This window comes from Pelophylax lessonae, assembly GCF_965119305.1.
Source record: "Pelophylax lessonae genome assembly, chromosome: 1".
Taxonomy (NCBI): domain Eukaryota; kingdom Metazoa; phylum Chordata; class Amphibia; order Anura; family Ranidae; genus Pelophylax; species Pelophylax lessonae.
This window is the reverse complement of record NC_138768.1, coordinates 508,938,562-508,964,045: the sequence shown is the minus strand read 5'-3', so window position 1 is coordinate 508,964,045 and position 25,484 is coordinate 508,938,562. Positions and strand designations below refer to the sequence as shown.

The 25,484-nt window shown below is 42.1% G+C and overlaps 1 protein-coding gene across 2 annotated transcripts in view; it reads right to left on the bottom strand.

The window, feature by feature from the left end:
- CRLF1 (cytokine receptor like factor 1) overlaps nucleotides 1–25,484 on the bottom strand; it is a 219,814-nt gene that overhangs the window by 38,273 nt on the left and 156,057 nt on the right. The window contains exons 5-7 of one of the 2 annotated variants that reach the window (XM_082243854.1): nucleotides 24,864–25,021; nucleotides 22,084–22,252; nucleotides 50–232 (exon numbers count right to left, since the gene is read on the bottom strand). In XM_082243854.1, coding sequence (XP_082099980.1) covers nucleotides 50–232; nucleotides 22,084–22,252; nucleotides 24,864–25,021 — 510 coding nt within the window. The remainder of the gene's footprint in view (nucleotides 1–49; nucleotides 233–22,083; nucleotides 22,253–24,863; nucleotides 25,022–25,484) is intronic. The other variant, XM_082243853.1, reaches the window with a different exon arrangement.

Here is a 25,484-nt window from a genome sequence, read left to right as displayed (position 1 = left end):
AATCAAGTTACAAATAGCTAAAAGGATGTAAAAATAAAATATTCCTTACCTACCTGGTTCCGTGTTTTGTGTGATTTCTGCAGCCACACCCTCCACTGGTCATATAATTTGATGCTAAGGTTGGAACAGCCATATGCATGTTTCTTCACCCAGCCAAAGAATTGTTTTAATTCCCGTCTTAAGGTAGAATTCTGCTCACCACTCTTGGGGTCACAGACCCCGGTGATTCTTTCTGATGGAAATACAAATTAAACGAGTCAATACATATATCACTGAAAAATAGCTATTTGATCTTTTTAAGTTTGTATAGCAAATCTACGTAATCAATCTACCCCCAAGGTGATGTTTCAGGTTTTGTTATATACCTTTCTTTTGTCAGGCCCACTCAAGATTAAAGTGCAATAAGCATGCATTTCTGAATGTCACGCATAAGGCATCCCTTTCATTTCAATGGGCTTTGCGCAATTTTTAAGGGCATGTGTTGCGCAATTGCCTCGCTTTTAAGAATAATGGCACCTAAACAAGCGGCACGTTTTTTGAAATCATGGGCAGTATTACGGCAATTCTGCCCATAACTCCAAATCACCTAATGTGAATGGATCCTTAGTAACTGGTGGCACTGTCCCTGCACTTACGTTCCCAAACCTGTCCAGTTTATGGATTAGTTACGAGTAGGACTTTTACTCTTCCTTTTAATGTCTTTCATTTTTTTATGTAATACAGAATGTAGTAAGAAGAGTATGGTCCCAACATGAAGAACTATAGAAAGAAGGCCTCGTCATCTTAGTTTCTGACAGACAAAATAAAACAGTGGATGGGTGATTTAGTATCTGTTGTGACCTGTGTCTTTAACCACTTGCTGACCAGTCACGTTGACTGTACTGCAGCAAAGTGGCTTGTTACCGTCCACCGACGTAGACCTATGTCGCTGGACTCCTCCCCTTGTGGGCGGTGTGCGTGCGCCGCCGGAGGCTCGCTCCTACTGTATTCAGTTACAGCGGGAGTCGGGCCAGAGGAGGAGCGGCGGTGATCACCGCCGCTCTTCCCCGATCGTCGGGGAATCGAGTCTGGAGAAATGTCAGTCAAGGGTCCGATCTGTCCACTGCAATGTCGCAGTCCCGCAAAAAAAAAACGCAGATCGCCGCCATTACTCGTTAAAAAAAAAACACCAAAAATGACAGAAATCTTTCCCTTAGTTAGTAAACTTTTGCGCAAACCAATCAAAATACGCTTATTGTGATTTTTTTTACCAAACATAGGTAGCAGAAAACAAAATGGCCAAAAATTTAAAAAAATTTTGAATTTTACATTTTTTTGGGGGGGAATTTCATATAAAAAATTTTGAAAAATATTGTTATTTTTTCAAAATTTACGCTATTTTTTTGTTAATAGCGCAAAAAGTAAAAATCGCGCAGGTGATCAAATACCACCAAAAGAAAGCTCTGTTTGTGGTAAAAAAAGGACATCAATTTCGTTTGGGTACGGCGTCGCGCGACCGTGCAATTGTTAGTTAAATTCGCACACTGCCAAATCGCAAAAAGTGGCCTGGACGTAAGACAGCAAAATCCTCCGGTGGTAAAGTGGTTAAAGTGTTTTTTACACTTGGTGGGCAACTGATGACCATCTGTAAAAACATTCGGTACACTCTAGACCGCCACCCTTTCAATTATTCTGTTTTATGACAAAGATCCATGCTTACTTAAAGGATAATTGGACTTTAAAATACACATGACTTTTAAAATCTAAGAACACAAAGAAATGTTGTAAGTCTAAGTCTTTTAACCTCCTTTCTTTTCTTTTCCTATGTTTTTAGATCTCACATTATAGGCTCAAAGTAGTTGTAAAAGTTGCTTTACGTTTGGTTTTCAGCAGAACAGCTTTCCTAAAGGCCTAGGCCAGTGTACACATTACTTTGTTTACATTCAGCTGCCTGCAGAGTAGCTTGTCTTCAGAGCAACAATGAAGGCATCAGGGTTTCCTCTAGATGTATATTTTAGAACATTTTGTTGCAAAAAGTGTTTTTCCACTTGTCTATTTACAGTCAGTAAGGTTTTTAAAATTATTACTTTTTTCTTGTACTAAAAACTCAGAAATGACAGAGGAACCATTTAATAGCTGAAGAAACAAACATCCAGTTTATGTAAAAAAAAACAACCTCAGTATGGGTTTAGCTAGGCTGAGCCAATGTCCACCTCAATTCTGTTAGCCAACTGTGGTGAAAGAATTAAACATCTAGATGGATCCCTGATGTACCTCTTTTTGTTCTTAGGCCTGCCTAAAGTGGCCTGGCTGTGCAACAAAGAAGGATGGGGTTAATCCAGGTCTTGACAAATTTGTTTGGAATCTAGGAGCCAGCTAAAAAAGGTAGGAGCCAGTTTTTTTTCCAGCATGCTGAACGGCCGGCTTCTGTCGGACTGGCTGGCATACACACGGGCGATAGTTTTTATTGAATTGGCCGATGTTGCCTGGCATTCGGCCCGTGTGTACTTAGTTTGATGGAGTAAAGATAGCGGCTCACTAGGGAAGGTCAGTGCAGTAAGGTGGGACGAAAGGAGATCCAGTAACTCATGCCACGATAGGCCCCTTTCACACGAGTGCTTCCGCTAACTGGAATACGCTTACCCAGCAGGGATTTCTCAGCTAATCCCCACGGAGCAGGCGGATGACAGGTCCCGTCCGCTTGGCTATGCAGAGCAGACACGGACACAGCCCGCTCTCCTCTATGGGGTAATTGGATGGAAACAGACGGTCTGTTCATTTCCATCTGATGCCATCCAATCCTATCCACCAGACGGATTGAAAATAGGACCACCATCTGTTTTTGGTGGACAGGATCAGATGGCGGTGGTTGTCAGTGGATATGTGTCAACTGACATGTACCACACCATAGAGGAGACTAGAGGGTCCGATCAGGTCCGCATGAAAAACTGACAGCCGGTCCTGAACAGACAATCCATATGTAAGGGGCCTTCAGCTGTGTGTCTGTGGCATGACAGGGAGAGAATAAGAAATAATTAAAAAAAAAGTTTTAATGAAAAAAGAAATAAAAATAATAAAATAATAATAAAAAACTGTTACGATCTTTGTGGGGGGCAGGGGAAATGGAACTGTGGTAGGAAAGACCCATCCTTGTCCAGGGGTCTCTTCCTCGGTCCAGACACAGCATGATCCCAACGGGGGTGTCTTGGCCCTGGGGAGGACCTCCTAGACGCTGCATACCCTTTTTAGCCCCTACTTGGTTACGCTGGGTCCCCACTATAAGCTTTAGCTCCTTACATACCTTAAGCTCAAAGGTCTTTTATATTTTTCTCGTTACTTCTTATTTTTATGCTGCATTACAAACTGTTACATGCATGTTGTGCACTCCGTGACCTTTGTATTTCACTTGTCATTATGTATTTTGTGTATGCAAAATCTTAATAAAATGTTTTGAAAGAAATGGAACTGAGGCCATTCTAACCAGCTGCCCCACACTCCCTGTCCACTCACCGTTAAGGACAGGGCACCAGATCAAGCCCGTAACACCTTTAACCTCTTGGGAAGGAGATGGGTGGGCAGTGAGGACAAAGTGGGGAAACCCTTAATTCCCTCAGTGACTGCTTGCCACAGCCCCGGTCACCACAAGAGGGTGCCAGTTCCCTGATGTAAGCATCTCGTAAACTCGTGGCCTCAATTATCGGCCGGTGTGTCATCTTAGTCCATGCACCCAAGGGTGGGGTCATATGGGGACAAGACACCTGCCGCAGTGTAGACCAGGTGCCAGGCCGCTAATTCTATTTGCCAATGCGACCTGGTGCATGGGGTTTGTCGAGCCCTGGGATAATCAATTAAATTTGCTAAATTTCAAAGTGTCCTTGGATTTATTAAGATATAAGGGTTTTATTAGTACAAGTATGATTCAATAAATCTTTTTTAACTGTAAAATTCTGCAGAACTTTCTTTTTGTACTTATTCATCTTTATCCATGCACAAATGAAGCTTACTATAAATCTACACAAATACAAAGATAGCATAGGGCTACACTGGTGATTTTATTATCTTGCCACTAATAGATTAAACGTTTTGGCAGCAGTTATCTTAACAGGCTAGAGCTACAGAGGAGGTTTGTAGCTTAATCCCGCTACTATAATTGCTAGTGATTTACTTTGTATGTGTAACAAATGATTGCTAAACAAAGGATCAAAAGGTTCCCTGTAGAATAAGCTACACAAGTACACAAGTAGTATTCAGTAGCAATCAAATTTTCAGAATCTGGAAGCCCCCTTTGAAAATAAAGGGACACCAGATAATATCCTCCCACCTTGTGTGTAAAATAATGGTGCTGGCTTGACCTTCTGGGCAACATAATGGTGGCTAGGTACCTGCCAGTGTGGTGTAGCATAGGCCACAAAGAAGGGAGCATTAGCAGTCCCAAAAAAATGACAGCTATGACCTTTTGAGGAGTAAAAGGGTACACTAGCAGTTCTCAAAATAAAAATGGCTGATTTGTGTCCTTAACCACTTTCCTACTGGCGCATTGTAAAATAAAAATACGGAAGTGAGGGTTCGTGCGGTTCGTGCGGCAAGGGAGAGAGGAGGAAGGAAGAGGAGCTGCGGGGACACGTGCGGGGGAAGCCGCACAAGGGGTGCGGGTGCACCGTGCAGGGACCAGCAACTGAGCGGAGGTGGAGGACGGGAGCCGAGGCAGAGAGCGGCGGCGGCGGAGGTCAGAACCCGCCTTCCTTAGTGCCTGGAAGAAGAGGAGGAGGAGGACCGTCCGTGCCCAGTGAGGAGGAGGAGACATCCGTCCCAGTGTGTGTGTGTGTGTGTCAGCAGCTGTGAGTAGAGCAGCAGCTGCAAACAGGGGGAAAGCTGTGTGACTGTACTCTGTAAGAAATCTGTGGTGAGTATCTTGCGACTGGTGAGTATCTTGCGACTGGTGAGTGTCCTTGCGACTGGTGAGTATCCTTGCGACTGGTGAGTATCCTTGCGACTGGTGAGTATCCTTGCGACTGGTGAGTATCTTTGCGACTGGTGAGTATCATTGCGACTGGTGAGTAGCTTTGCGACTGGAAGTATCTTTGCAACTGGTGAGTGTCCTTGCGACTGGTGAGTATCTTTGTGACTGGTGAGTATCTTTGCGACTGGTGAGTATCTTTGCGACTGGTGAGTATCCTTGCGACTGGTGAGTATCTTGCGACGGGTGAGTATCCTTGCGACTGGTGAGTATCCTTGCGACTGGTGAGTATCCTTGCGACTGGTGAGTATCCTTGCGACTGGTGAAGTAGCTTGCGACTGGTGAGTATCTTTGCGACTGGTGAGTATCTTTGCGACTGGTGAGTATCTTTGCGACTGGTGAGTATCTTTGCGACTGGAGAGTATCCTTGCGACTGGTGAGTATCCTTGCGACTGGTGAGTATCTTGCGACTGGTGAGTATCTTGCGACTGGTGAGTATCTTGCGACTGGTGAGGATCCTTGCGACTGGTGAGTATCTAGTGACTGGTGAGGGTATTAGCGACTGGTGGGTACCCCAGGTTTTGTACCAGGGAAGTTAGAGGTAGTGTAGGTAAGGAAGAGCAGGTTGTTAATATTATCCCCATAGAGTAGTGGGTAATAATGTCCGACAGGATTGGGGATGCCACTCAGTGCACTTCTTGCGGCATGTATGCGTTCCTTGATGAAACAATCGAGGACGAATACTGCTGTGCAAGATGTGAGCGACTTGTTGCTCTGGAAGCCCACATCGTGGATCTAGAGAACACAGTGACAAGACTGCGTGGCATCTACAACCTGAAAAGGAGCTTGGACATTACCCAGCAGGCGCTGGCAGGGGTCAGCATAGAGGAGGGAGGAATAGAGGAGACGCAAGCAGCAGAGGTACGCAGCTGGGTGACTGTTAGGAATGTTAGGGGGAGGAGAGTCAGGGAGGCCAGTCCTGAGTTGGTAGACCCTAACATGTTTGCTGAGTTGCAGGTTGAGGGGGATATCAACTCAGGGGTGGCAGAGCTGGAGCATGCGCCCTCCCCCAGCTGCCAGGGGAGGGACGGCTCCAGGAAGAAGGGGGGCCGTAACGCAGGAAAGGTTAGACAGGTTGTGGTAGTTGGGGACTCAATTATCAAGAGGACAGAGAGGGAAATCTGTAAAAAAGATCTCGTGAACCGAACAGTTTGCTGTTTACCGGGCGCCCGAGTTCGGCACATCGCAGATCTGGCAGACAGATTGTTGGGCGGGGCTGGGGATGACCCAGCGGTCATGGTGCATGTGGGCACTAATGACAAAGTTAAAGGTAGGTGGAGGATCCTTAAGAACGATTTCAGGGACTTAGGTAATAGATTGAGGAAAAGGACCTCCAAGGTGGTTTTCTCTGAAATACTGCCTGTACCTCGAGCCACACAGGAGAGGCAGAAGGAGCTTAGGGAAGTTAACAAGTGGCTGAGGAATTGGTGTAGGAAGGAGGGGTTTGGGTTCCTGGAGAACTGGGCTGACTTCTCAGTCGGCTACCGGCTCTTTAGTAAGGATGGGCTGCACCTTAATGGGGACGGTACAGCTCTTTTGGGGAGAAAGATGGCCACCGAGTTGGAGGGGCTTTTAAACTAGGAGACGGGGGGGAGGGCTCAGAAGTAGAATCAGTCAGGAGGGAGCAGAGGACTGAAGGCAGTTGTAGGGTCAACAGCGACAGTAGGTCAACAACATCAATTGGCGGGTCTGTGCGGAAGAACAGCAGACCAAACAGAAATAAACAAAACCGCCAATCACGTTTAACTTCCGTAAAACTAAGAGGGGTATATGCTAATGCCAGGAGCCTAGCTAATAAGATGGATGAGTTGGAAATGTTAGTACATGAGGAAGACATAGACCTTGTGGGAATAGCGGAGACTTGGTTCGACCCCTCACATGACTGGCTGGCCAATATCCAAGGGTATTCGGTGTACCGGAAGGACAGGGTTGGTAAAAGAGGGGGAGGGGTATGTCTCTATGTCAAGAACAATATAAAGGTGCTAGAAAGGAGTGACATTACGGATGGGATGAGCATGGATTTAGAATCTGTGTGGGTTGAACTCGATAGGGAAGAAGATAAGGGAAAAGTAGTTGTGGGGGTTTGCTATAGGCCACCTAACCAAGGGGAGGAGGTAGAGCTGGAATTTTTAGCACTAATAGGTAAAGCGGCAAAACTAGGATCAGTCATCATATTGGGGGACTTCAATTATCCCGACATTGACTGGGAAGAGGGGACTGCACACTCGCATAAGGCCCGGCTATTCACGGAAACCTTACAGGATAACTACATGTCGCAGTTGGTGGATTCCCCTACTAGAGAGAATGCTATCCTGGATCTATTGATCACTAATGACCCAGACATAATCTCGGAGGTAGGAGTCCAGGACAACCTGGGCTCTAGCGATCACAGGATGATCACATTTAGTATAAATAACAATATAAAAAGGCAAGTGGGGAACATAAGAACCCTAAACTTCAGAAGGGCAGACTTTCCAAAATTGTACTCATTGATGGAAAGGGTAAACTGGGACCAAACCCTGGGATCACTGACCACAGAGGAAAAATGGGAATGCTTTAGAACAATATTAAGCAAAGGCATCTTGCAGTGCATTCCTATGGGGAATAAATTTAGAAGAGACAAAGCCAAACCTGGCTGGCTAAACCGTAGCGTTAAAAAACTTATTAGGGGAAAAAAAATGGCCTTCAAGAAATATAAATCAGAGGGCACAGTATCGGCCTTCCAGCAATACAAGGAGGAAAATAAGAAGTGTAAACACGAAATCAAGATGGCTAAAATCAACTTTGAGAGACAAATAGCGGAGGATAGTAAAAAAAACCCAAAGAAATTCTTTAAATATATCAACAGCAAAAAAACTAGGGCAGTGCATATTGCACACATAATTAACGATGATGGGAGGATGGTTACAGAGGACACTGAAAAAGCAACCGTGCTGAATTCTTTTTTCTCGTCAGTCTTTACACAGGAAAAGGAGGGGTACACTGACCATGACTGTATGGTTAGTAGTAATACACAGGACTTGCCACTATGGCTAACAGAGGGGGAAATCAGGGAAAGACTGGATAAACTTAACACAAACAAATCACCAGGCCCGGATGGCGTACATCCGAGAGTGCTCAAGGAACTCAGTATGGTTATATCTAGACCACTGTTCCTGATCTTTGCTGACAGTATTAGGACAGGAGATGTACCAGGGGATTGGAGGAAGGCTAACGTGATTCCGATATTCAAAAAGGGCCAGAGACATATCCCGGGAAATTATAGGCCTGTCAGTCTGACATCAATAATATGTAAACTTTTGGAGGGGATGATAAGGGACTATATCGTAGAGTATGCTAAAGACAACAACATCATCAGTAGTAACCAGCACGGGTTTACAAATGGGCGTTCTTGTCAAACCAATCTCTTAGCATTCTACGAGGAAGTGAGCTGTGAGCTAGATAGGGGGAGACCAGTGGATGTGGTGTACTTGGATTTCGCTAAGGCGTTTGATACAGTTCCCCACAAGCGCTTAATTTATAAAATAAGGTCTGCAGGTATCGACAGCAGGGTTTGCTCTTGGATACGGAATTGGCTAAAAGGCCGTGTCCAAAGGGTAGTAATAAACAGCGCATACTCAGACTGGTCTGAGGTAGTAAGCGGGGTGCCCCAGGGCTCAGTCCTGGGACCAACCTTGTTCAATTTATTCATAAACAGCATTGAGGATGGGATCAGTAGTTCGTTATCAGTTTTTGCAGATGACACAAAATTGGCCAGGGCGATAACTGCACAGCATGAAGCAGATATCCTACAGAATGACCTGGACAAAATTACGGAGTGGGCAACGACATGGCAAATGAGGTTTAATGTGGAGAAGTGTAAGGTTTTGCACTTGGGGACTAAAAACATAAAAACACAATACACGTTAGGAGGGGAACCCTTGGGGGAATCAAAAATGGAGAAAGATTTGGGAGTCTTAGTTGATGATAGATTAGGCAACAGCATGCAATGCCAAGCGGCAGCTTCCAAAGCCAACAGAATATTAGCATGCATAAAGAAAGGGATGTATTCCAGAGATAAGACTATAATCCTTCCACTTTATAAAACTCTGGTCCGACCGCATCTGGAGTATTCTGTCCAGTTCTGGTCGCCAGTCCTCAGGAGGGATGTGTTGGAGCTGGAGAAAGTCCAGAGAAGGGCAACTAAACTGATTAGGGGGTTGGAGGACCTTACCTATGAAGAGCGGCTGCAATCGCTCGATTTATTTTCCCTGGAGAAAAGACGTCTGAGAGGGGACATGATAGCAATTTATAAATATCTTAATGGGGATCTCAGCTTAGAAGAAAAGCTGTTCATTCGAAGGAATTGCATGAGGACTCGAGGACATACAATGCGATTAGAGGAGAAGCGTTTTAACCTCAGGCAACGTGGGGGGTTCTTTACTGTTAGGGCTACAAGATTGTGGAATTGTCTACCACAAGAGGTGGTTTCTGCGGGAAGTATGGTGACTTTCAAAAGACTCTTAGACTTACATCTCAAGGATCAGGAGATTGAGGGCTATGTTAGATGATTACAGTCACACACACCTACACAGGTTGAACTGGATGGACTATTGTCTTTATTCAACCTCGCCTACTATGTAACTATGTAACTATGTAACACCAGCAGGAACCTCTCCTCCCTCCAGGCGGTCATCATATGTTGTCTGCCCGTTCTCGCTGCTCGTGTGTGCCCCTGGGCTCTTTTCCACGTGACTGGCTGTGTCCAAACACAGCTGGTTACATGTGTTGTCCTCATTTTCACTGCTCGTGCACGCCCTTGGGGGCGTGCAGCATGGCAAACAGGGTAAAGAGCCATTGAAATTTGCTTTTTACTATGTAACTGGCTGTGTCCAATCCCAGCCGGTCACAAATGTCAGCAAACGGTGGTAACATGCCGTTACTGGATTCTTTTCCTCACTCACTGATCCAGTGTGAGAAGGAGATCAGGTGACAGTGAGTTAACAATTACAGTGCAAACAGTCCCCAAATTGCCCCCAAAATAAAGAGGGCTGTCTCTAGCCCAGAGTACCCAAGTACCCATCTGCAGCCCAGAGTACCCGAGTACCTATCTGCAGCCCAAAGTACCTGAGTACCTATCTGCAGCCCAGGCTACTCATCTGCAGCCCAGAGTACTCGAGTACCTATCTGCAGCCCATAGTACCCGAGTACCTGCCTCCAGACAATCAATGGGGCCATTTTGTGGGCGTTTCCATTGTCTTGGTGCTCCAGGGCCTTCAGAGGTGTGATAGGTTGTCAGGAAATTATATGTGTAACTAATGCTCCTAGAACTCTTAACGGTGTTCCCTGCATGTTGGGCCTCTGTATGTGGCCAGGCTGTGTAAAAGTCTCACACATGTGGTATTGCCATACTCAGTATGAATAGCAGAATGCATTTTGGAATTTCATTGCAAGTATGCCTATGCGGTTTGTGAGAAATAACTTGTTAACATGACAATTTTGTGTACAAAAAAATTCTTAAGAATTGTGGGGAAAAAAATACAACTTCAAAAAAACCACCATGCCTCTTATAAATAATATCTACTAATTTGGGTTATTTTTGCCAAAGATATGTAGCAGTATAAATTTTGGCCCAAATTTATTGACAAAAGTGACTTATTTGCAAAATTTTATAATGGGAACTAAAAAAAAAGTTTGATAAGTAAAAAAGGAGGGACCATATGCATAAAGGTAAGTCTACAAGCATCCCCCAGAGAGTTATTTCTTAATACCTGACTGCAATCACTTTTTTTGACTGCTATAGTCAAAGAACAATCAGCTCTACTGAGTGGATGAAGATGCTTTATTTCTAAGAAAAATGCTACAATATGATAAAGGCTGTAATGTGTTTTACACAGCCTTCAAAATTTCCACTAGCCTGCTCACATTTGGCAAGTGGAAATTAGCTGAGGGTGAGTGAGGAGCAGGGGCGGACTGAGCCGACAGTTTCCTGGCTGACTACTTTTGGCAGAGGAGGCATAGCCTTTTTTACAGGCAGCAGAGTGGCAATTGCCCTCCCAGGCTGCTCTGATGCCCTGTGAAAAAGGCTGGTCTGCTTCTGCCAAAAGTGACCAGCCAGGAAACTGTCAGGAGGGTTTGCCAGCCGGATCACACAGAGCAGAGATCCCCTGCTGTGACACAGCTTGGATACAAAATGCCAGCCACTGTCAAACATAGTCCCGCCTCCTGGACTGGCTCTTATGATAGCCCGCACACTGGTCCAATGCTGGTCCAAGAGGTGGGACTTTGTTTGACAGGGGCGGGCGTTTCATCTGTGTTACAGCAGGAGATCCCCACTCTGTGTGATCTGGCCAGCAATCCTCCAAATTCCTCCCTGTGATCCCTGCTGTATTGATGAGCACTTATGGGCACTTAATAGGCTGCACTGATGGGCACTAATTATGCTGCACTTATGGGCACTGATAGGCTGTATTGTAGGGCACTTAAAAGCACTGATGAGGATGCATTGATGGGCACTGATAGGCTGCACAGATGGGCACTAATGAGGCTGCGCTCATGGGCACTGATGAGGCTGCACTGATGGGCACTGATAGGCTGCATTGATGGGCACTGATAAGGCTGCACTGATTGGAACTGATCATGCTGCATTGATGGGCACTGATAAGGCTACACTGATGATCACTGATGAGGCGGCACTGATGGGCACTGATAAGCTGCACTGATGGGCACTGATGAGACTTCACTGATGGTCACTTGGGGGGGGGGCACTAGGATTATACTCCAAACTATAGCTTTTTTGTATGCTGTGCTGTATAGAACCAGTCCATAACATTTTGTTATCTGACTACATCAATTCACATTCTATGCTGTATTTTAAATACATAAGACAGCTGTGCTTTGTATGCTGCCCTGTAATTTTTATATTGTAGACATCTCCAAAATGCTGGTAACCCTGATGTTGGGCTTCCAGAGCACATTTTAGCAAGTGCAACAAAAAAGCTTCAAAAAGCCTTACCATTACCACCCCACCAAGCAAGTTATATTCTTATAAACATAAAAAATATATCATATTTGAAGCCTCTGATGGTATAGAGGCAACTTGTAAACCTTTCCATAAAGCCATCATGAAAAACAAATTCTTATCAGCAATAAAAAAAAATGGTTTGGGGAAAAGACAGATACTTTTTGTCAGAAAAAATGCATTTTAGAAACTTTTATTTTCATCTGGTAAGTCCCCTGGTTCTCGTATGACATTAAACTTTCTCAAAAATGATCCCCATCTGTATAGTATGGAGGTTTAAATGTGATCATTTCTGTCCATGCTAAGGCATTTTAAAATATATCTATCTGCTGTATTACTGTTCAAAATAATGTTTTTATAACTGTTTCATCAACTCAGATTTGAGGCACAACTATATATGCGTATATGTTTTAAATAACTTGTCATGGGAGTTAGCAAAGCTGTTTTCTTCAAATCCTGTTTATATCCAGGATTATAAAAACCGGAAAATAATAACATGGAGATAGGTTAATAATTAAGGAACAGAGAACTGTTGAAATCTGCTGGCAGCTGATAAGGTATAAAAAACAAGAGGTATTTCCCCACTGGGAAATAATTTTGAAAACTGGCTTTTTCGCAAGAACACCAGGTGTCGAAGCATAGTTAAGACATTCTTGACTAGAATAAAGAGCAGTCTGTAGACTATTAAGTGTTCAGCCAACTCAGGCAAAATTCTATCTGCTCCAAATATTGTCAGCTCTTGACAGTTCAGAAGGTAATGGTATACTATAAGAGTGTGTCCGTGTTATTATCATAAAAAACTTTGCCAGGCTACAAGCTATGCAGTTAGACATGGGACAGAACTTAGGAAAAGACAATACTGAAACTAAACATTAGAGGCTGGTTTACTAACAAATTCATTTTACACTGGCTTGAGTTTACATACAATCAAATTTAAACATTTGAAATTAGAAATGTTCCCAAATCTGATTGAATGTTTTAAAAAAAAAAAAAGCATAGTAATGTAAAATAGGTATAATAAATAAGCCCCTAATGCTTAGTATTAGTTAGGTAAAAGTGGAGTTCCGGCCTCGGGGGTGAAATTTAGATAGAAATACCCCCCGGACAGTCAGGGCTAGTACATTCCACAATGCATAGCCTCTGAACTGCCCCGGGTCGCACTTACCTTTTAGAAGAAATACTTGCCTTGAAAATTTCTTCTCCAGTGCTGCCATCTCGGATGTGGGCAGCTGAAGCCAGCGCATCCTCTTCTGCGTCCTCTTCTCCCAGAATGCGCCTGCACCAGCCCCGCTCGTCACTTCCGGTGCGGCGCGTCATCCCTGCCCAGAAGCTGTTTAGCAGGGAATGACGCGCCCGCACCGGAACTGACGAGCGGGGCCGGTGCAGGCGCATTGATTTCTGGGAGCGATGAGGTTCAGCTCCCAGGAATCAATGCAAGGAGGAAGTGATGCGTGGGCCGCAGCCACAGAGGGAGGAAGTGGAAGAAATGTGAGTATATTTTCTTCAATAACAAGGTAAGTAAACAAAAAAAAAATCGTAATTATCCATTTGTTTTTCAGGTGACACTCAGCAAGCGGATGGCCCAAAGTCGATTTTGAGGCCGGAACTCCGGCTTTAAGTGCACATGGGTGTTAAAAATTTTAGTTGGCTGCTAAAAAAATGTACACCCCAGTGTTATTTAAAAAAACACACACATATATCAGCACTAGCCTAAAAGCTCAATCAGGCATAAAGGGGTTGATTTACTAAAACTGGAGAGTCCAAAATCTGGTGCAGCTGTGCATCGTGCATCGTAGACAATCAGCTCTAACTTCAGATTGTTCAATTAATCTTTGAAAAAAAATCTGGAAGCTGCTTGGTTTCTATGCAGAGCTGCACCAATTTTCACTCTCAAGTTTTAGTAAGGCCCCTTTCACACGGGCTTTCCGATCCAGTCCACCTGTAAGTTTTTCAGGCGGACCGAATGGGATGCTCCATGCAGCCTTATGGAGCGGCAGATGTCAGCGGAGATATCTCCGCTGACACCCGCTGCTATCCGATCTGATCCTGTCCGTGAAATCCGGACGGATGGAAACCCTATTTTCCATCTGTCTGGAGGATTGGATCAGATAAGATCGGATGAAAATGGACAGGCGGTCCGTTATCATCCGATCTCCCATAGGGGAGAGCTGGGCTCTGACAGCTCTGTCTCTGCACACAGAGCGGAGACGGAGCTGTCATCCTCCTGCTTAGCGGGGATCGGCGGAGCGATCCTCGCTGAGCAAAACGGCCTCTGTCGGGTGCACCACCCGTGTTGAAGGAGCCTAAATCAACCATAAAGTGACTGTGTCATACACTCATCAACTACAAGTGGAAACATCTGTGATTTAGTGCTCAAAAGAACTTATGAAAAACAAAAATTACAATAGTGAAGCCATAAGACAAAAATAGTCCTTAACATACAACCATTCAACTTCCAACAACATCCACCACAACGATTAAGCCTAGCACACACTATTAGTTTTTTTTTTCCATTCAACCCAGCGGGCTGAATGAAAAAAAAAACTGAAGAGCTCGGGAGGAGCTTACTGTACTAACTTTGCAATGTTCGAATAGCAATCTCCCCTGCTGAGCTATTGTCTTCTGATAGGGGGGCGGCACCCCCGCCAGAATACACCAGTCAGTGCTCTCAGCCATTGGCTGATCAGCAGATCTTTTTTAGCCATGACCCTTTGACAAAAGCTGGCTGGCTTCTGTCGGACCGGCTGCCATACACACGGGCCGAATCTCGGCCGGTTTCTATTGAACAAGCCGATGCCGCCCGATATGCAGCCCATGTGTACAGCCTTTTAGTGTACTTTTAGAGAAGGTTAAGGGCTCTCTGGAATGTATTGACCCCTTATCAACCAATACAAAAGCACACACACAAATAGAAAACCTCTATTTACACAATATACTGTATACCCACAGTTAATCCAGAGGAAGGAAAAAAAATAAAAATAAAGCATGATCCAATTTACCCCAGTGGGGGAAAACTTTGCCCCATGAGGCAATCAGATGTTCCCTACATGACTACTCTAATTTAGAAATGCATTCAGCTCCTTGTTAAAAGCAATCTACTGAACTGCCTAGAACAAGTTCTTGAGGGAGTCTATTCCACATTTTCACAGCTCTTACTCTGATGAAGCCTTTCTATATGTGAAGGTTAAATCTCTTTTCCTCCAGACATAAAAAGTGGCCCTTATCCTCTGTAATGACCTGAAAGTGTATATCTCAACACCAAGTTCACTATATGGACCACTTATGTATTTATCCATGTTTATCATATCCCCCCTTGATCTCCTCTTTTCAAGAGACAAAAACATTCAGTTCCTCTAATCTTTTCTCATAGCTGAGCTCCTCCATGTCTCTAATTAGATTGGTTGCCCTTCTCTGCACTTTCTCCAATTACCCGATATTCATTTGAGAACTGGTCCCCAAAACTAAACTGCATATTCCAGATGAGGTCTTACTAATGATTTGTACAGGGACAAAATGATGGCTCTTTTTCTCTCTCTCTCTCTCTCTCTCTCTCTCTCTCTCTCTCTCTCTCTCTCTCTCTCTCTCTCTCTCTCCCTCCCTCTCTCTGGTGTCTATACCACTTTTAAAGCAAGAAAGTATTTTTGCTTGCTTTAGAAACTGCAGCTTGGCATTTTATGCTCATATTACGTCTATGATCTACCAGAACACTCAGTACCTTCCCTACTATTGATTCCCCCAGCTGTTCTACTCCTAGAATAAGTTACATTCATGTTTTTAGTACCCAAGTGCATAACCTTACATAAAGCTTATTAGGGACCCATAACATCTCCGATCATCTCTATGGTCTAGGAGACTGGAAGCAATGAGCATTTCATCACTTCCGTTTAGGGCAAATGTAAACAGAGCCTTTTTTTTTTTTTTAAAGCGTGAGCTCAATGTTTTTTTTTTTTCTCTTGTACTCATGCTTTTTAAGGGTAGAGGAGAGATCTGGGGTCTTAAAGACCCGGGATGTCTCCATAAAGAGGATCTGTCATGCTTTGATGCTATAACTTGGGATATTTACATTTCTTGGGAAAGCAATAAAAGTGATAAAAAAAAGTTAAAGGGACAGTGTAGAAAATGTTTTTTTAAATAAAATAAATAATATGTAAATGGTGTTCGCTCCACACATGTGAGGTATTGTCACAAACATAACAGCAAGAGCAATAATTCTAGCTGTAGACCTCCTTGTAACTTGTAAACTGGTAACCCTTTTTAGGTATTCTAGTTTGTCACCATTCCACGAGTGTGCACAATTTTATTGCGCAACATGTTAGGTATCTATGTACTCAGCGTAACATTATCTTATATTTTACCAAAACATTGGGTTGTATATTGTGTCTTGCATTAAAATTGATTAAAGTGTATTTTTCAAAAAATAAATTACGTTTGAAAAAACGCTGTGCAAAAACTGTGTGACATAAAAAATTGCAACAATCGCTATTTTATTACCTATGGTCTCTGCTAAAAATAAATAAATAAAATTATATATATATATATATATATATATATATATATATATATATATACATACATATATATATATATATATATATATATATATATATATATATATATTTATATATATATATATACATACATATACATATTGTTTGGGGGTTAGAAGTAATTCTCTAGTAAAAAAGTACAAATTTTTACTTGTAAAGAAAAGTCAGAAAAGGCCTGGTCTTCAAGTGGTTAAGGTATAAGGCAACAAACCTGGTGGAGCATACACCATTAAACACAAATCAGTAATGTGAGCTCTCACATTTTGTCCCATTTTATACTTATAAGAAAACAACATTTCAAAAAAATATCTACCATATGCCATGAAGACTGTCTGCTTAGGAAGAAATGATATGTCAGGAACATAATATGAATATAATAGACATTGTTGCAAGCCTGCAGAACATACCGCATTGAAATTATTTAGTTGTACAATAATATTTTTCATATTTTTCTGACTGGTTTACTGAAAAGAGATTGCCTACAAAATTGATTGCCTACAAAATAAGATCTCTTGTTCTCTAAGTAAAACAAAGACTGGCCTTGCTTTTTATAGGAAGTGAACACCAGCAACAAATGGTCTGGAATAATAGCCTATAGCCACAATTCCTGTAAATTATTCAAATGCTTTCCCTGAAAGCTATGTTAAAATGCAGTTAAATGGTTATTTCACAGGCGGAAAAAACATGTGCGGAACAATTTAAATGGGAATAACATTAACAAGAGTAGATAACCTTTTAAAAGAAACCAGTAAATTCCTTCATACACATTAAATTAAAGGAAGCAGCATATCTATCTATCTATCTATCTATCTGTCTGTCTGTCTGTCTGTCTGTCTGTCTGTCTGTCTGTCTGTCTGTCTGTCTGTCTGTCTGTCTGTCTGTCTGTCTGTCTGTCTGTCTGTCTGTCTGTCTGTCTGTCTGTCTGTCTGTCTGTCTGTCTGTCTGTCTGTCTATCTATCTATCTATCTATCTATCTATCTATCTATCTATCTATCTATCTATCTATCTATCTATCTATCTATCTATCTATCTCTCTAATCATTTATAGATGCTAGTCTCAAAAGGAGTGGGAAACTTTACTGATCCTTCAGAATAAACAAGCAAAACTAGTGGCATAAGAGCATACCCACCTCAACCTTAAATAAATGTAGTGCATAATGATTTCAATAATAATAAAAATAATAACAACAACAATAATTACTGCAAATTAAGGAAATATGTTTATTGATCCTAACACCTTTTACATAAACCATTTTACATCTATCTATTTATCTATCCATCCATCTATCTATCTGAGACATAATAAGCCATTTATTTTTAAGATGTGCTAAACGCATTTGAATAAAAATACAGGCACCTAGAGGTGTCTTCCCACACAATTGGATCTCCAGCATCCTGGGTGTCCTAAATACCAAGGTTCTCTAACACTCTTCAATACTGCTACATTGAAAAAAAAATGACCAATATTTATAGTGTAAACATGCAGTGCAGGCCCAATTTTGTCATTATCTGAATTCCATCCAATTGGCAATGTATCATTATTGGATGAACCAAGCAGATTCAAGACAACCAAAAGACTGATATCTTCTATTAGCTGTCAATTTTCATGGTACACAGAAGTGGGAGTGACTTGTAAGATATGGAAAGATGAGCTACAGTTTCTCACACAAGTATTGTTGCCCCTTCCCACGGGCTGACACCATTTTTTTTAACTGCAATAGGTCTTTCTTTCGTCACAGAAAAGGTTGTCGCAAATTTCAATAAATAAATTTGACATCAAAGGTTATGTCACAGACCTATAGTACGTGCAAGGGATTTGTTACAAACATCAATGTACTCTAAAATCATTCATTTTTACAGTATTTTTAATGATTGATACATATTGTAATAAAGTATATTTTACTATGTGTTCTATTTGGTTGACACCTATATAATCTCATTACTTGTAATGGTATGTTATAATGTTATTTCTATGTTTATCAAATTGGGGATGTGGTGCCCAAGTCACTTCCCATCAATCTTCTTTTATCAATATGCAGTATGGTTGAATACAGTAGCTGGAAAGGCCAGATGTAGTGATAACCCATAGTGTATAGTTTTACAAGCCAATGAAACGGCATTTATAATTATGGCCAGGTAGATTGAAAATGTGGGTAGATGGTCATGTAAACAAAAAAGCGGTGGTTGTTTTTGCTGAAGAGTCCTCTGTTATGCAACTGACCTTGCAACTACATAATACATTTTCTAATTGTGATTGATCATTGCTCATGTTTTGTACCTATTGTATGTGTTGTTTTTATTTTTACACCTATAAAAGGTCCAAAAAAACTTTTTAGATCAAAATCTTAAAAAAATAAGAAAGAGTTCCTGGTTTAACCCTCAGATAGGAAACCCCCACCTCATCTTGTCCATTGCCACAAGTGTGGAGTAAAGAAGGGGCAGACCATTTAAAAAAATAAACCAGAAAATGTCTAGGCATGTCAGAATTTGTCTTTTTAAACATCACAGTGTTAATCAGGTTTTGGGTGCTCATCTGAACCTAAAGTGACTGCATTTTATTCTTATAGTCAGCTTAGGTGCTGTCATCTCTATAGGTCTAGACTGAGTAGAGAAGTATTCACCCAAAAAATGTGAGGAAGTACAGTACTAAGTAGTAACAATTTATGTAGGAAGCCAGTGGTTGTAACTGAGAGAGTTCCTGTTCTGTGTTGAATAAGGGTAGGCCAACTTTCTTTAGAATGTAATGCTTTGTTGTTATACATCATTGTGTGTGAATTTAAATCTCTCCATCTTTCCTTTAAAAGAGACCTGATAAAGCTGGGTGGCAGTAACAATAGATGAGTGCGCCTTTGTAAAAAAAAAAAAAAAATAATAATAATACATGCACGTTTTGGAGGTAAAATAAATGTGCATTTAATTATTTTTTTTTACAGGGAAGCCTGAAAAGCATTGTACCCAAGATCAGTGGATGACGGGTGTAATGTGTAATGTCAGGCTCCTGTAGACACTTCTTACAGTTACTGACCTGCAGGAAGTGTCAATAGACTACTAGGGCACTGATTAGTGTGCTCATAGTCTAGAACTGCAAGCCGTCTGTTGCGGTGGAAGGCAGGACTTGTAGCTTCTTCACATACAGGTGAATGAAAGAGATGGTGGAGCCCCACACAGCCTTACCAAGATGTGACGGTGGCTGCTGGGGAGAGGAACCCCTGCCCACTGTCACAGGAGGGCTGGGAAGGTGCAGGGAGCTGGTGCATAGCAACATGTTACTGGTTACACCTTAACCACTTGCCAACCGCCTAAATGGGAAGATACGTAATTACTTTGATGTTAAATACCAGGGTTATGGCTGCAGCTAGATGCCATAACCCCGTATAATTTTTTTCCCTCAGTCCCGGTCTTTCCAGAGTGGTGGATTCGCTGTTGGGTCACTTTTAGAAGCAGTGGGAGGTTTCCTCCCTTGGTCTCTTTCTGGTAGTTTTTGGGCTTACCTGGCAGATTGGGAAGCCTGAAAACTGATCCGACACTGGATGAGCGAAGGAAAGATGGCCTCCTCTCATCATTGTGACGTCACTTCCGGTTTGGGCCACATGTACACAAAACCATTTTTTTTTTTAAAGTAAGAGCTTAAAACATTTTTTTTGTGATCTTTTCCTTTTAAAGGTAGAGGAGAGATTTGGGGTCTTTTAGACCCCAGATATCTCCATAAAGAGGACCTGTCATGCTGTTTTGTTATTGCAAAGAATGCTTACATTCCTTGCAATAGCAATAAAAGTAATACATTTTTTTTTTAAAGGGACAGTGTAAAATTAAAAAATTAATAACTACATTTAAAAAAATATATATTTTAAGTACCTCTGTCTCTGCGTGCTCGCGTGCAGTGGTGAATGCATACGTAGGGCATGCCCACACATGTAAAAAGTGTTTGCACAACTTATGTAAGATATCACTGTGAATGTCTGAGTGAGCGCAATAACTCTAGCACTAGACCTCCTCTGTAACTCTAAACTGGTAACCTGTAGAAATGTTTAAAGTGTCTCCTATAGAGATTTTTAAGTACAGTAGTTTGCTGCCATTCCACAAGCACGCGCAATTTTAAAGCAGGACATGTTAGGTATCTATTTACTCGGCATGACATCATCTTTCATATTATACAACACAATAGGGGTATATATTATGTTTTATTTTTTTTTTAATTCATTAAAGTGTATTTTTCCAAAAAAATTCAGTTTGAAAAATCGTGTGACATAAAAAAAATTGCAACAACCACCATTTTATTCTCTAGGTTATAAATTTTGCTAAAACAAAATATAATGTTTGGGGGTTCTAAGTCAATTTCTTGCAGAAAATACAGATGTTGTCAGAAAAAGGTGTCAGAAAAAGGCCTGGCCAACAAGTAGTGTAAGTCTGAAACTATCCTTTAAATAGGTTTTGAGTGTTCTGATGAGTTCCTTCTATGTTTAAAACTACTGTAATAAATTGTTCTGTCGGTCAGCATAGGTTAATTTAAAGCCAATTCTAAGAGACATGTCTGGAGCTTCTACTAGTGTATTAATGCCACTTTCTAAAAAACATTAACTGCAAGAGTAAACATCTGTGCAGTGTTGAAATTTCTTTTCCACACAAGCAGAACTTAGACCCAGCAGGCAAAATTGAATATTATATTCACTGACCACAATGCTGCAAAAGCACAGTTCTAGAAATCTGATAGGTGTGATCATGTGCACTTATAGACTGCCAGGTACATTGTGGTGCAATGCAACCCAAAGACTTGTATAAATGTAAGTGTATTTCAGCACTAAAACTAGTGGAAAGCTAGCTACGTAAGTCAACACATGGAGAAAAAAAAAAATACTAGTACCCTTACAATAAAAGACCTTAAAGCGGAGTTCCGGACACAGAAGTCATTTTTTAATAAACATACCCCCGGGACAGTCAGGGCTAGCACATTCCACAATGGCTAGCCTCTGATCTGTCCCGGTTCGCACTTACCTTTTAGAAGAAATACTTACTTATAAAATTTCTTCCACAGCGTTTCCATCTCTCTTGTGGGCAGCTGAAGCCGGCGCGGTCCTCTTCTGTGTCTTCTTCCGCGTCTTCTTGTCCCAGAATGCGCCTGCACCGGCCCCTCTCCTCACTTCTGGTGCGTCGCCCGGGAGTGACGAGCGGGGCCGGTGCCGTCGCATTGATTCCTGGGAGCGATGACGTTCAGCTCCCAGGAATCATAGCGAGACAGGAAGTGACGGGGTGATCCACGGCGCCGAGGGAGGAAGTACTCGGAGGTGAGTATTTACGATCTTCAATTAAAAGGTGAGTAAACAAAAAAAAAAAAAATAACTATCCAATTCCTTTTCAGGTAATGTCGAACTAGCGGAGGGGCACAAAAAAAAAAAATATTGTTTTTGTGCCCGGAACTCCACTTTAATACCACACAGTTTAATTGTTCTATAACTACAGTTTCATCCTTTAAATAAATCCATCTGTGTATATGTCACATTTAATGTTTAGAAGCATGAGGTAACCATCAGCAGAACACTAACCACTTCTTGGAGTAGATGCAGCAGTTGGATTGCTCCAGTCACTCCAGATGCCTGCCTTCTTAGATCCATATATCCCAAACGGGTTACACCGAACCTGGACAAAGTACACAGTTCCTGGTTTTAATCCAGCAAGACGACAGGAAGTCTGGTTGCCTACATCATCTACCACCTGAAAAGTATAAATGCAAAACAACTAATCAGTTTCCAGGCAATATGTGTATATACAGTGATTTAAAAAAGTTACAAGTTGCCTAGCAGATCAGACTACATTCACAGTTTTCAGCTGATAAATATCTGGGTCTGAACAAGCAAACAACTGCATACAAATGTACAACTATAACATCACATTTGATTGTCAGGTTTTTATGCTCTTATAATGTGCATTCACTGCATTTGCTGTTTCCTATGGAGGATTTGCTCATTTCAATGTGTTCCCCATAGCAAACATTTGCAGCATCTCAGAACAGCTTTAAATATGAATTTTAAGTCTAATATCCTCATATATTTTTTTGACAGCTGTTAGTGCTTCTTTATCTGTTGTAATGGGTTGGGATAGTGCCTCTTTATATGCCAGCTGTGGGTGGGACCCTGTGCACTTAAGGAATGGAAACAGGACACCCTGACGTGCAGAGATCTATTGCTGTGCTGGAGCTACATTTGAGAGCCCTTCTGTAGGGTTGAACTTCCAGGCTGAAAAGAGAGGACACTTACGAGCTGACAGAGACTTTGTCACTCCTGACCTTCAACTGCAGGTCTATGGCTTGCTTTGGAGGGGCCCCTGAGCCTACGGAGGATCTCCTTTGTGTGAAAGGAAGGAACACCTTGAGTGAGTAACATATATGGCTAAAGTGACTGTATCATCTGGTGAAGATGGCTTTACTGTTCAATTCACTTAGCTTTACTACATGTGATAAGGGTATCCTGTTACTCATTTGCATAAATTATTGCATTTGGTAAATTAAGTCCAATTCACAAAAAAATGAATAAAAAAAATGTTATGCGGTATTTACCAGAAAAAAAATTGTGCCAGTAAATATCGCATAAAAAGCTCTTAAGTCCAATTCACAAACAGACTAGAGAGTAAAAAAGCATGCAATAATTACCACCAGGGTTTTGCTGGCAGTATCACATGCAGTTTTTTGACAAATAGCTGGTTGCTAAGCAGCGGACTGGGAAGCCGGCCACCACGTCCTTGACAACCGATAACTCATCAGCTGTCAGTGGGCTTCCCCGCTAACAGCTGTTTATGAAAAAAATGTTGACAATTAAAAAGCATGAGAAAAAAACAGCATGGGATCCCCTCCTCATTTAATACCAGGCCCCTTGGGCCCCTCCCATGCCAAAATAAAAAAAACAAACGGTGTGGGGTCTCCTGCCACAATCCGTACCAGACCCTTATCTGAACATGAGCCCAGCAGGTAAAGAAAGGGGGGGGCGAGTGAGGGCCCCCCCTCCTGAACCATATTAGGCCACATGCCCTTAATGGGGACAAGGGCTGGTGATTGTGGGGGTCTATCGGAATGAGGCAGCTTATTGGAATCCGAGAAAACCCAGAGGCATTTTTTGAAAAATCCTTTATTAACCGGTCCATGGCGTCACGAGGGGGAGTTGCCACCAGGTGATGTCACCAGGTGGCCCCGCCCTTACCTTTTTTTTTTTATGGGTGGTCGGCAGCATGATTGACAATGGATTTACATTGGGGGACACTGTTTTTTTATTTTTAAAGTGGTTGTATCCTCACAAAAAACAAACAAACAAACCCTGCAGGACAAAGGCGTAATGAGCTAGTATGCATCGCATACTAGCTCATTATAAAATACTTACCTTAGAAAAAAGCCCTGACACGGTCACCCAGACACCGCTGAGGGAGCTGTCATGTTCCCTCTGCATCTATTTTGGGTTCGGTGGTTCCGGCACTGGGAGTCACGATGACGTTACTCCCATGCATGCGCCGGACCTTAAGAGCGCATGCGCTGCTGGTGTCAGCGGCTGCATGCAGGGCGAATATCTCCTAAACTGTGCAGGTATAGGAGATATTAATTTTACCTGTAGGTAAAAGTTAAAAAGCAAGAGTATACAACCGCTTTAATAAAGGATTTGTCAAAAACTGTCTCTGTGTTCTTCTTACTTTTTGATGCTTTTTTGGTGAATAGGTAGGCCATAGGGGTGTTGAAAATAATCGCTACGTCGATGCATCGTGATTCAGATGTTTACGATTATGCATCGATGCTGACAGTCGGCCGAATCGATCCCCAATTACGTCTTCCGGCACATCGCATGATGCTCTGCCTTTCCTGGAGAAACACAAGAGGCAGAGCCTCTATGGTGAATAAAGCCCCCTCACAGATAGACACTGGAGCATAAAGTCAGCTGATGAGCTGACAGCCAGTAGAGTGAAGGGGGTGGAGCTCAAGGAGATCCTACGTCAACAGAAGCATTACTGGATGCTAACAGAGGATTGTAATCCTTTGGCCAGCAGGGGAACTCAGGGCTCCAGGAAGAAAGAGGGGAACCGGAAGAGACAAAGAATGTTCGATAGCTGCTGGATCTGCAATGTTTATAGTGCAATAAGAATGTGCTTTGTAAACTATGGATTCCACGTCTGAGATCTGCTGTAAAGTACCATCAAATTCTATATGATTGAAAAAAAAAAAAAAAACAGCAAAAGTATAAATCAGTGAAAGGGACAGGGATTGCATATCTTACAGTATATACACTACAAATATAAAATGGCATAACTCATTGCTCTAATGCATAGCCACGCAGCAAGGTCTTCTCACCTTCCATTCAGAACTATCTTCTACTCTGTATCGAATCTGGTATTTAGCTTGAAACAGAAAGTCCTTTAAAGCAGGAGGGGAGCTCCATCGAACACTCAGTTGATCCTCCAAGTCACCGACTCGACTCACATGAACATCTGATGGTGGGTCTGTGGTGACTGCATAAATATGGAATTTTGACAGAAGTCTGTAAAGCTCAATCAAATCATTGCTACATTTTCTTTGCTGATGTACATCAGATAGTAAACATCCAAACATTTACATTAATGGCAAAAAAAATTTAATTATACAAATTATTTTTATGATATAGGAAGAACATATATTGTATTTTGGTTATCTCATGTTTATGCATTATGTTTCCCCTATGTATGCCTTATGTGTACCCTTTTGTTTATTCGTTTTTTTTAATATACTCCCTTCATCAAGTGCACGTTACACTGCCTGTTGATGATATCCATATAGACAGCGCATTCCATAGTCAAAGAGCGCTGATTATACATTTGGACCAGGCCATTGTCAATTTGTTTACCCTTTCACCCTTCTGGATTATTTTTTCCCAGAAATCATTTTTCTGAATCGCTTGTGGATAGTGTTGAGCGAACACGGACTGTATTATTCGTG